This window comes from Onychostruthus taczanowskii, unplaced genomic scaffold, assembly GCF_017590055.1.
Source record: "Onychostruthus taczanowskii isolate IOZ18803 unplaced genomic scaffold, ASM1759005v1 scaffold217, whole genome shotgun sequence".
Classification (NCBI taxonomy): Eukaryota; Metazoa; Chordata; class Aves; order Passeriformes; family Passeridae; genus Onychostruthus; species Onychostruthus taczanowskii.
In genome coordinates this window covers 70514-82884 of record NW_024499429.1, presented here as the reverse complement: position 1 = coordinate 82884, position 12371 = coordinate 70514, and the positions used below count along the sequence as shown (strand labels likewise).

General features: G+C 57.0%; 1 protein-coding gene across 1 annotated transcript; it reads left to right on the top strand.

Moving 5' to 3' along the window:
* The first annotated feature begins 650 nt into the window (after window positions 1-650).
* Window positions 651-8118, top strand: LOC121336008 (substance-P receptor-like). The gene is given in 5 exon segments (XM_041404644.1): window positions 651-755; window positions 1721-2141; window positions 5027-5221; window positions 7571-7816; window positions 7818-8118. Coding segments are annotated over 4 exon segments (1134 nt in total). The 5' UTR covers window positions 651-755; window positions 1721-1749.
* Window positions 8119-12371: the final 4253 nt, after the last annotated feature.

The window sequence follows — 12371 nt, the reverse complement described above, 5'->3', positions numbered from 1 at the left end:
TAGGGATAAATAAAGATAAAACCAATCAATAATCGATAAAATCATCGATAAAACCCCAGAGCTTTGCCGTTACCGGGATCTTTCAATTCCCGCTGATTTTGGAGTCGGGCCCCAAACATGCTCGGGGAAATTTGGGGGGGAAAGAGGTGGGAGAGGGGATGTGGGAGGGAAATTTGGGGTGGGGGTGCCTGGAAAGGCGGAGGAGCCGCTGGCAGCGGAGCTCGGAACGGCAGCGGCGGCGGCGGGGCCTGCGGAGCCCCCGGGAGCGGCACCGGGGGGCACCGGGGGAGGGCACAGGGGACCGGGGGACGGTGAGGAAGGGGGGGGGGGCAGGGGGGCCCGGGGGGGCTGTCCCCGGCCGGCTCGGCCCACCCCGCTCTGGCACCGCCCGCGCCGCCCATAAAAGCCCCGCTCCTGCCTCGCCCGCCGCAGTCGGGTCCGCGGCACCGGCTGCGCCCCGAGCCCGCCGCTGGGCCGGGCGGAACCGGGCACCGAGCGGGGATCCGCAGCCCCAGCCGGGGAATCCGCATCCGGAACCGAGCAGGGATCCGCATCCGGAACCGGCTGCATCCCGAACCCAGCGGGAGCCTGCATCCCGAACCGGCTGCAGCAGGTACCGACAGGAGCATCTGCATCCTGAACCGGCTGCTTCCCGGTGACCGACTGAATCCCGAACCGCGAGGGATCCGCACCTGCTCGGCTGCACCTGCATCGCAGTCCGGTGCCGAACCGGGCAGGACCCGCACCCCGAACCGGTAGGAATCCGAACCGTGGGGAAGCCGCAGCCGAGCCCGGAGGGACCCGGACCCTGAGCCAGCCCCGCGCCCCGGGCCAGCCGTGCCCGAGCCGGGCGGGACCCGCGCCCCGGGCCAGCCGTGCCATGGCCGCGCTCCCGGCTCCAGCTGCCCCCAGGCACCGGAGGGACCGGAACCCCAAAGCTGCTGCTGCACCCTGACCCAGACAGGCTCTGCACCCCAAACCTGCTGCACCCTGACCCAGACGGGTTCTGCACCCCAAACTGGGAGGTGCTCATGCCCTGAAGCAGCCACGCACCCCAAAACTGGCTGAGCCAGCAGGGCACTGCACCCCAAAAGTGGCTGTGCACTGATCCTACTGCACCCTAACCCAGCAGAGATCTGCACCCCAAAACTGGCTGTGCGCTGATCCTACTGCACCCTAAATCAGCAGGGATCTGCACCCCAAAACTGGCTGTGCGCTGATCCTACTGCACCCTAAATCAGCAGGGATCTGCACCCCAAAACTGGCTGTGCACTGATCCTACTGCACCCTAAACCAGCAGAGATCTGCACCCAATTTGGCTGATCCAGGTCCCTGCACCACAAATTGGCTGATCTCAGTTCCTGTGCCATCAAACTGACTGATCCAGAAGGTCCCTGCACCCCAAGTTCGCTGATCCAGAAGGTGCTTCACCCCAGTTTTGCTGATCAGGAGGTTCCTGCACCCCAAATTGGCTGATCAGGAGGTCCCTCACCCGTTTTGCTGATCAGGAGGTCCCTCACCCCAATTCTGCTGATCAGGAGGTCCCTCACCCCAGTTTTGCTGATCAGGAGGTTCCTGCACCCCAAATTGGCTGATCAGGAGGTCCCTCACCCGTTTTGCTGATCAGGAGGTCCCTCACCCCAAATTGGCTGATCCAAGAGGTTCCTGCACCCCAAGTTCGCTGATCCAGAAGGTGCTTCACCCCAGTTTTGCTGATCAGGAGGTCCCTCACCCCAATCTCCCGTGGCCATGGATGAGTCCCCGCCGCTGGTGGCCGAGCTGGAGCCCCTCAACGCCTCCCTGAACGAGTCCTGGAGCAACCCGTTCGTGCAGCCGCCGTGGCAGGTGGCCCTGTGGGCCGTGGCCTACGCGCTCATCGTGGTGGTGGCCGTGGTGGGCAACGCCGTGGTCATGTGGATCATCCTGGCGCACAAGCGGATGCGCACCGTCACCAACTACTTCCTGGTGAACCTGGCCTTCGCCGAGGCCTCCATGGCCGCGCTCAACACCGTGGTCAACTTCAGCTACGCCGTGCACAACGAGTGGTACTTCGGGCCCGCCTACTGCCGCTTCCACAACTTCTTCCCCATCGCCGCCGTCTTCGCCAGCATCTACTCCATGACGGCCATCGCGCTGGACAGGTCAGTGAGGGGTCATCCGTCCCTGGCCGGAGCTGGGGACAGGTCAGTGAGGGGTCATCCGTCCCTGGCCGGAGCTGGGGACAGGTCAGTGAGGGGTCAGTCCTGGCTGGAGAACGGGGACAGGTCAGTGACCAGGGTTGGGTTTTCCCTGCCCAGTTCCTGCCAGATCCCACTGGAGCCCTGATCCCAAGCTCAGCTGGATCCCAGATTGCACTGGAGCTGTGACCCCAACTCAGCTGGATCCCAGATCCCACTGGGGCCGTGATCCCAAGCTCAGCTGGATCCCAGATCCCACTGGGGCCGTGATCCCAAGCTCAGCTGGATCCCAGATCCCACTGGGGCCATGATCCCAGATCCCACTGGAGCCATGATCCCAAGCTCAGCTGGATCCCAGATCCCACTGGAGCCATGATCCCAAGCTCAGCTGGATCCCAGATCCCACTGGGGCTGTGATCCCAGATCCCACTGGGGCCATGATCCCGGAGCCCACTGGAGCCATGATCCCAAGCTCAGCTGGATCCCAGATCCCACTGGGGCCGTGATCCCAGATTGCACTGGAGCTGTGACCCCAAATCAGCTGGATCCCAGATCCCACTGGGGCTGTGATCCCAGATCCCACTGGGGCCATGATCCCAAGCTCTGCCAGATCCCAGTGGGACTGGGGAGCCCAAAAGCCCCAGGAGGTCCCTTCCCTCTCCCAGGAATTTGGGGACATTTCCCCCTGGAGCCCCGGGACAAATCCCGGTTCCAGAGCTGGTCCGTGGCTCCCTCCGAGCCTTTCGGATTTTTCCAAGGCCCCGTTCCCGGAGCCAGCCAGGCTCTGCCCCCTGTGCCTGTTCCCAGGGAATAAAGGGAATTCTGGCAGGGATCCGGGGGGGAGGACGCTGTTCCTGCCCTTTTCCAGCGCCTCTGGAGCTGCTGGCTCCGGGATTCCCTGCGGGAAGCAGGGCGGGGGTGGATGAGGTTCCCCGGGTGTTAAAAACAGCCCCAGGTTTGGTTTTGTCACCAAATCCTCTCCCTAAAATCCACGGGAATTGAGGCAATCATCAATAAAAACCGGGATATTTCCAGTTGCTCTCCCATGGTGTTGTCTCAGGAGGATCTTTGGGATTGGCTGGAAAAGCCCCTTTGGGCTGGGATGAATTCCAGAGATTATTTTTTGGGGTGAATAATTTAATTTACAGCCTTTGATCCACCCTGAGAAATCCAGGAAAGCAAATCCAGGGAAGCTGCAGTAAAACAGGGATGTCTGGGAGGCTGGGGCTGGAATTTTTTGAGGATTAGCATTCCCAAAAAACCTTCCTGCACCTGCAAACCCTGAAGAGAGGCTTGGTTTTCCAAAGAAATCCAGGCTCCCATCTGGAAGCTGCAGCTCCAACTGCATCCCAAATTCCAGCCAGGAATGGGGAAGGGAACAAACCCCAAATCCCATCCTCAGCCCCTCCAAACGTTGGGAAGATTGCTTTTTCCTGTGGCTGGGAGCTGAAAGGCAGGAAAAGCAGAAATTCGTACCAGGAGCCTGGGAGGGAGGAATTGCTCCAGGCCAGCAGCAGGAGGATCTGGGAAAATGGGAAGAGCTGGGAATGGGGAGAGCTGGGAATGGGATTGGGAATGGGGAGACCTGGGATTGGGAATGGGGGAGAACTGGGATTGGGAATGGGGAGAGCTGGAACTAGGACTGGGAATGGGCAGAGGAAGGACTGGGAATGGGCAGAGCCAGTGCCAGGACTGGGATTGGGATGGGCAGAGCCGGGATTGGGAATGAGCACAGCCAGGATTGGGATGGGCAGAGCCAGGATTGGGAATGAGCAGAGCCAGGATTGGGATGGGCAGAGCCAGGATTGGGAATGAGCAGAGCCAGGATTGGGATGGGCAGAGCCAGGATTGGGAATGGGCAGAGCCAGGATTGGGAATGGGCAGAGCCAGGATTGGGATGGGCAGAGCCAGGATTAGGAATGAGCAGAGCCAGGATTGGGATGGGCAGAGCCAGGATTGGGATGGGCAGAGCCAGGATTAGGAGCAGCAGGGCAGTGTTGGGGTTCCAGTCAGAGCCAGGATGGGGCTGGAATTCCTGATTCCCACCAAAAATCAGGGAAGCAGCATAGAACGAGCCTCATGTTCCCAAAGTCCTGGAATGGGTGGGATGGGGAAGGACCTCAAATCCCACCCAGTGCCACCTTCCCTATCCCAGGCTGCCCCAAACCCCTCCAGCCCGGCCTCGGGCACTTCCCAGGATCCAGGGGAACCCAGGGCTCCCCGGAAATCCCCCGTGGGATTTTTTGTGGGATCCATCACGGATCCATGCGGGATTTTTGCTGGAAGTTTCTCCATCCTCTCCTTCCCCTGGAGCTGCTCCAGCCCTGGGCATGAAAGAAAAACAGCCGGAAGTTGTTCTGAACACTCGGGACAATGGCAGGAAATTCGGGATTGGGGCTGGCACTGCGGGAAGTGCCTCAGGAAAATCCCAAAAAATTCAGGGCCTGGCAGCTCCCTCGGCTCCCAAATTCCCACCCCATCCTTTGTTTTCCCAAAGGGAACACCGGGATTTCCCAGCTCCCATTCCCACTCTTCCCAAAGCTGGAGAACGCTGGGATTTTCTGGCCCTAATTCCTGCTGTTCCCAAAGCTGGAACATTGGGATTTTCCATCCCTGATTCCTCCTTTTCCCAAAGGGAACACTGGGATTTTCCATCCCTGATTCCCCCTTTTCCCAAAGGGAACACTGGCATTTTCCATCCCTGATTCCCGCTGTTCCCAGCCCCAGAACCCCGGGATTTTCCAGCCATATTCCCGCTGTTCCCAGCCCCAGAACCCCGGGATTTTCTGGCCATATTCCCGCTGTTCCCAGCCCCAGAACCCCGGGATTTTCCCGTTTTTCCCACACAGGTACATGGCCATCATCCACCCGCTCCGGCCACGCCTCTCGGCCGCGGCCACCAAGGCTCTGATCGGGCTGATCTGGCTGCTGGCCCTCCTGCTGGCCTTTCCCCAGGGATATTTCTCCATCACCCACGAGCTCCCGGGACGCCTCGTCTGCCTCGTGGAGTGGCCGGAGCCCGGCGGAGCCGTGTCCGGGAAAACGTGAGTGGGAACGGGGAAAACGGGATGGGAACGGGGAAAAATGGGGTGGGGGGAGGAGGAAAAATGGGGGAAATGGAGGAAATCCAGGGGGAATGCAGGGGGGAAAAGGGGGAGGGAAAGGGAAAGGGGAAAGAAAAAGGAAAAGAGGAAAAAAAGAGGAAATATGGAAAGAAGGGGGAAAGGAAAAGTGGATGGAAAAAAGATGAAAAGAAGAGGGGAAAAAGAGGAGGAAAAGGGGAAGGAAGCTTCTGGAATTTCCAAAGGGTCTGGGAATGGTTTGCCAAGGGGAGTTAAATGTCAGGTGTTGAGGAAAAAAAGGTGAGGGGAGGAATAAAATAGGAAATTAAAAAGGAAATTTAAAAAGGGAACAAGGAAGGGAATAAATAAAGGGAATAAAGAAGAGGATAAAACAGGGAATAAAAAAGGAGTTTGTGATCTCCAGCCCCGAGGAATTGGAGCTGTGGAATTCTGCTCTGGAATTCCGGGCCAGGTGTCAGATCCAAGAGTGGCCAGTGCTGAACCCTCCCCGTGTCCTTTGTCACCTCATTCCCAGAGTGGCACCGTTCCATCCTCGGGGGCCCCTTCCATTCCAGAATATTCCCAGATTCCCAGCCTGGAATGAGGCAGCCGCTGATTGGGACGGATCATTCCCATGGCTTTTCCAAAGGCTGATCCCAAAGGACAACGCCACCATTAAATCCACAAGAGATCCACATCCCACACTCAGAAAACTGGGAAAGGAGATCCCCGGCAGCTTCGGGATGGCAAATCCCAAAGAATTTGGGGATTGAGAGGAACTCGTGGCTCGGCGGCGGCTCCAGTCCTCGGGAATCCCGCGAGCAGATCCCGGGATGGGATTTTCCTGCCCTAAATAACTCGGGACAGGTGGTTGGGTCATTCCAGAGGTGACATTCCAGCCCTTCCCCGCTCCACGGCCTCGGAGCGGATATTCTGGGAACGCTCCGGTGGCAGCTGCTCCGTTTGTGGCGCCAGGAGGAAAAAATTCCGTCCCTTTTCCAGTTCCCAGGGAAAACAGGAGGAAAAACAGGGAAAACAGGAGAATTCCAACACTTCTGGGGGGAATTCCTTCAGGAAACCTCTGGGGAGCACAACCCTGGTGTGCAGAGGGTACCAGAGCTGATTTTCCCCTAGAAAACATCCCTGGTTTTGGCCGGAATGATAATTCTGCAGGATTCGATCCCGCCGTTGATCCCTGCTTCCCAAAGGGTTCAGGAATTCCCTCTGGGGTTTTGAGGGAAGGGAGAAGCCACCCTGGATCCCCTGGGAATTCAGGGCTGTCCCTTCCATGCCAACATTCCCGGGATTCCCAGGGAAAGGGAGGTGGCAGCTCCATCCTCCGGGATCCCATGATCCCCACAGGATCCTCCATCCCACACCAGATCCTAAAACCCTTCCAGCTGCAAACCCCAAATCTCCCGCAGTGCTGCGATCCCGGGAATGCTGCAGGCAGAGCAATTCCCAGTGCTTTTCCATCCTGGCATCCCAAAAGGATTCCTGGAGCTGTCTGGAAAGGCTCTCGGAGCCCAGGCCCCTCTGGGAACGGGGCTCTGCGCTGCTGACGTTATCCCGCAGCTCCTCCAGACATTCCTGCAGCGCTCTGAGGATCCGGAATTCCATGGGAACCGCAACAAAATCCTCCTGCGGAGCCGCTGAGACGCCTCTGGAATGAGGCAAACAAAACCCAGCCCCGCCAAGGCCATCCCAAATGGAATTAGGGCCGGGAAAATCAGATTGCGGTACCGAGCAGTGGCGGGGCCGGGGCCAGCCCCGCTCCCTGCGGGAGAATTCCCGGGGCCGCTCCTCACCCTCTGGAGCTGGGATTCAACCCGAGCTCCCGGGAAGAGGAGCGGGAGTAGGGCCTGGAATGGAGTCCCAGTCCTTGGAAAGATAGAGGAGCAGGGAGCCCAAAAAATTTTTGGAGCCCAAAAATCCACCCAGAGGGCCCCAAAGCCTTGGGAATAAAATTCCCACTAACCAGGCAGGATTTGGTAAGTTTTCCAAGCCAACACCAGCCACATTTGTGGACTCGGTTTTTAGGGAAGAGATGATTTTCCAGGATTTTCCGCAGGGTTGGAGCCTCCGTCCCGTCTTGTGGTTAAACCCAAAATTATTGGATTTCCATTTAAACCAAACTCCTCTCTAACAGAAGTCCTCACTGATCCACAGCATTCCCAGAATTCTCATGGCATTCCCAGTGCTTCCATGGCATTCCCAAAACTTCCACGACGTTCCCAATGCTGGATCCTCAGGATTATCCTGGTTTTTTCCAGGTACCACTTTTCCATGTCCATCCTGCTGGATCCTCAGGATTATCCTGGTTTTTTCCAGGTACCACTTTTCCATGACCGTCCTGCTGTACCTGCTGCCGCTGCTGGTGATCGGCTGCGCCTACGCCGCCGTCGGCCGCACGCTCTGGGCCAGCGCCATCCCCGGAGACTCCTCCGACCGCTACCACGAGCAGGTGTCGGCCAAGAGGAAGGTGAGGAATTCCGGGAGGGGCTGGATCCAGTCTTTGGCCATGTCCATCCCACTCCCCGTCCATGCCCGTGTCCATCCCACGCCTGTCCCGTCCTGTGGCCAGGTTCCGAGTGGGATTCAAGCACGTGTTCCGGTGGTGCCCATGGGTCAGCGCCGGCGAGTACGAGGGGCTGGAGCTGCGCTCGGCGCGCTTCCTGCACACACACAGCTCCGTGTCCAAGCTCAGCCGCATGGACACCACCACCGTGGCCTCGGTGCTCGGCGCGGCCGACGAGGAGCTGGACGAGCCCGGCCGGGCCAAGCGGCTCTCCCTGGACATGACCTCCAATGGCTCCTCCCGCAGCGACTCCAAGACGGTCTCCGAGAGCTTCAGCTTCTACTCCAACACCCTGAGCTAGGGATGTCCCCTCCGTGCCACCTCGGTGTCACCGCCCTGCTTGTGCCATGCTGGTGTTTCCCGTGCTGTTCTCCCGTCTCTTTCCTTGGGATGAGTTCTATTGTGGGGCCAGACACCAGGAGTGTTTGCACTGCCTGGCTGGAGATGGAGGGGATACAGGAACGGGACAGAGCCGGGTTTTCCCCCGGAATTCCAGCGCTTCCGTGCTCTCTCCGAGGCAGGAGGGACCTCTCGGTGCATCCCACCCCATGGAAAACGACCCCATCCTACACCTCCCTCATCCCATCCTTAATTTCATTCTCCCTGCTGGATATCCAGGGGGATCTTGAATCCCAAAATCCCAAAAAGGCTTTTTCCAGCTCCACAGGGAGTCATGAGCCACAGTGCAGATTTTGGGATTCAAACAGGCCTGGCCCTGGTTTGGGTCTGTTTGGCAGAAAAACCGCGGCGCCTTTGGAAGCCGCAGCCAAGGATCCAGCGGCGCCTTTGGAAGCCGCAGCCAAGGATCCATCCGGGAGCCATTCCCATTGTTCGGAGCGTTTTTCTGGGATTGCCGTGGATACAAGGCCCGCCCCGCCCATCCTTGTCTTTATTGTTGTTTTTATTTTCTGTCCCTCGAGGGCTCCTCATGGCCGAGCGTTCCAGGAGGGAAGTGCAGGATCCGCTGTTTATGGAGCGTTCCCCCAGGGAATGACGGGATTTGGGTTTTTTGGGATTTCCGTGTCCTTGCTGGAGCCCTGGTGTGAGATCACAGAGCCCAGTGTGGGAGCTCCCGGGGTTTATTTCCCATTAAAATCACCACAATCTGGAAAAATTCCAATTCTCAGCCTTTAGGACCCACCATGGGCCCTTCCAGCCTTCCCCATTCTGGGATTCTGGGATTTATTCCTCTCCCAAACCCTGCCCCAAAATCCTGTGTCCAGCTGAAAAATGGACACAATCATTATAATGCAAAGTTTAGCATGGGAAACCCCCTTTTCCTTGGAATATGCACCCCAAATCCCATCCCTGCAAAATATCCGCCTCAAATCCCATTCCTGCTGGAATATGCACCCCAAATCCCATCCCTGTGGAATATCCATCCCAAATCCCATTCCTGTGACTCTGACACCCCTGGGGAATTCAGGATGGCGGCAGCTGGAAGGAGCTTTCCAGAAAGTTCTTCCCATGGGAGCATCCCAAGAGAGAGGGAACCCAACCGTCCTTCCCAAAGTGTCTCGGGATTGTCCCAGCATGGATTTTGGGAATTCCAGCGCTTCCGTGCTCTCTCCGAGGCAGGAGGGACCTCTCGGTGCATCCCACCCCATGGAAAACGACCCCATCCTACACCTCCCTCATCCCATCCTTAATTTCATTCTCCCTGCTGGATATCCAGGGGGATCTTGAATCCCAAAATCCCAAAAAGGCTTTTTCCAGCTCCACAGGGAGTCATGAGCCACAGTGCAGATTTTGGGATTCAAACAGGCCTGGCCCTGGTTTGGGTCTGTTTGGCAGAAAAACCGCGGCGCCTTTGGAAGCCGCAGCCAAGGATCCAGCGGCGCCTTTGGAAGCCGCAGCCAAGGATCCATCCGGGAGCCATTCCCATTGTTCGGAGCGTTTTTCTGGGATTGCCGTGGATACAAGGCCCGCCCCGCCCATCCTTGTCTTTATTGTTGTTTTTATTTTCTGTCCCTCGAGGGCTCCTCATGGCCGAGCGTTCCAGGAGGGAAGCGCAGGATCCGCTGTTTATGGAGCGTTCCCCCAGGGAATGATGGGATTTGGGTTTTTTGGGATTTCCGTGTCCTTGCTGGAGCCCTGGTGTGAGATCACAGAGCCCAGTGTGGGAGCTCCCGGGGTTTATTTCCCATTAAAATCACCACAATCTGGAAAAATTCCAATTCTCAGCCTTTAGGACCCACCATGGGCCCTTCCAGCCTTCCCCATTCTGGGATTCTGGGATTTATTCCTCTCCCAAACCCTGCCCCAAAATCCTGTGTCCAGCTGAAAAACGGACACAATCATTATAATGCAAAGTTTAGCATGGGAAACCCCCTTTTCCTTGGAATATGCACCCCAAATCCCATCCCTGCAAAATATCCGCCTCAAATCCCATTCCTGCTGGAATATGCACCCCAAATCCCATCCCTGTGGAATATCCATCCCAAATCCCATTCCTGTGACTCTGACACCCCTGGGGAATTCAGGATGGCGGCAGCTGGAAGGAGCTTTCCAGAAAGTTCTTCCCATGGGAGCATCCCAAGAGAGAGGGAACCCAACCGTCCTTCCCAAAGTGTCTCGGGATTGTCCCAGCATGGATTTTGATGGATAAATATTCCTTTGATGTGGAGAATGGTTCGTTATCCCTTAACGAGGGGAGGAGGGGTGGGAGCGGGAAGAGTGGAAAAGCTAAAATTCCGTAAAAAATATGGATGATGGGTTTGGGGCACTCTCAGTGGGAGGGGTTCGCCCTGAAATGTCACCGAAACAGAAAAAGGGACAATTCCCAAAATTCCTCCTCAAATTCAGGGCTGGGAGTGCGGCACTGATTCCCAAATCACGGAAAAGGCTCCGATCCCTCCTGGAGTGCAGGCAGGGCTCGGGGCCGCTCCGTTCTCCAGGCGATTCCCAGCATTTCCAGCGTCCCTGATGGATCCCAGCTCCCCTTCCCGGGCTGGGCTTCCCCAATCCCGCTGCTCCGGCAGGAACACGCAATCCGTGTTTTTCCAAGCGGGACATTCCAGGTGGGAATTGCGGGAGCATCCCGCCCCCGCCGGCGGTTCTGGCTGGCTGGAATTCTGGATTTTAATTAAAGCGGCGTTCCCAGGCTCAGCTCAATCCCACAAGCCCAGTAAACTCCGGCTGTTGGTTTTCCATCAGTGATTTTATCCAGAAAAAAGGAGGGAAGGGATAAACATCCACATGTTCCTGGCCGAGCTTCCCGTGAACACCAGGCTGGATCCCGCCGTTTCCTTCATTGGGATCATCCCTTCCCAGCAGGATTCAGATCCCAACGGAGCCGTTTCCTTCATTGGGATCATCCCTTCCCAGCAGGATTCAGATCCCAACGGAGCCGTTTCCTTCATGGGGATCATCCCTTCCCAGCAGGATTCAGATCCCAACGGAGCCGTTTCCTTCATTGGGATCATCCCTTCCCAGCAGGATTCAGATCCCAACACGTCCATGGGGATCATCCATCCCAACGGAGCCGTTTCCTTCATTGGGATCATCCCTTCCCAGCAGGATGCAGATCCCGACACATCCATGGGGATCATCCCGTCCCTTTAACAGGGCTGTCCCTCATGGGGAATTTCATCCCCACCCCATAAAATGAGGTGCAAAAATCCCCCTCAGCCACACACAGAAAGGGAATTCCACATTCCCAGGGCTTTGGGTCATTCCTCTGTCTCCAATTCCCAGGAAACACCCCAAAATCAGGGGTGACCACAAAAAAAACCCCAAACTTTGTCATTTTTGGTGCTTTCCGAGCGGGATCTGCAGCTCTGAGCGAGCCCATCCCGCTGAATTCCCTCTCTGCTTCAGCCTCATTCCCATGGATGCATTCCCGCGTTTTGCATAAATGTTTGCTTAATGCAGAGTCCAAAATATCCCAGAAAATAAAAAACCCCGGGAACTCAAGGCGGCTCCCAGGGCGGATCCCGCAGTTTCCATGGCACCCGGGGGCTCTGGGATGCTTCCTCAAAAATCGGAGCTCAGGGAGGAACGATTTGGATTCAGGACATCTGGATGGAAGTGAATTCACCTTTTTCAGGAATGCCCAGTTTCATTTTTGGGGCATATTCCAGCAGATTTGGGGTTCCTGGAGGGTGGAGAATTCCAGCTTGTTCCCAGCAGTAATTAGCATTAATTACCCTGGTAATTACTGAGCTCTGAGCAGGAGCTGCCAGCAGATTGGGAACCAACCCAGGCTGGGTGGGAATTTTGGGGTGGGAAATAAGGAATTCAATTGGATTTGGTGTTCCAGGGCTGAGGAACCTCCTGGGCATCAGGAATTCCAGAGGGAAGGAAGGGAAAAGGGGAGAGAGGGAACTGCTTGCATAAGGATGGGCTTAATTAGAAATTAATTACTCAGTGGAGCAACCAAGGGGTTACAGGAGGATTTAAGGAATCCTGGGGGGATCCATGCTCTAGCCAGGATTTTTTAGGAAGAAATTCCTCCCTGAGGGGCTGGGATGGAATTCCCAGAGGAGCTGTGGCTGCCCCTGGATCCCTGGGAGTGTCCAAGGCCAGGTTGGACAGGGCATCAAAAAACTGAGA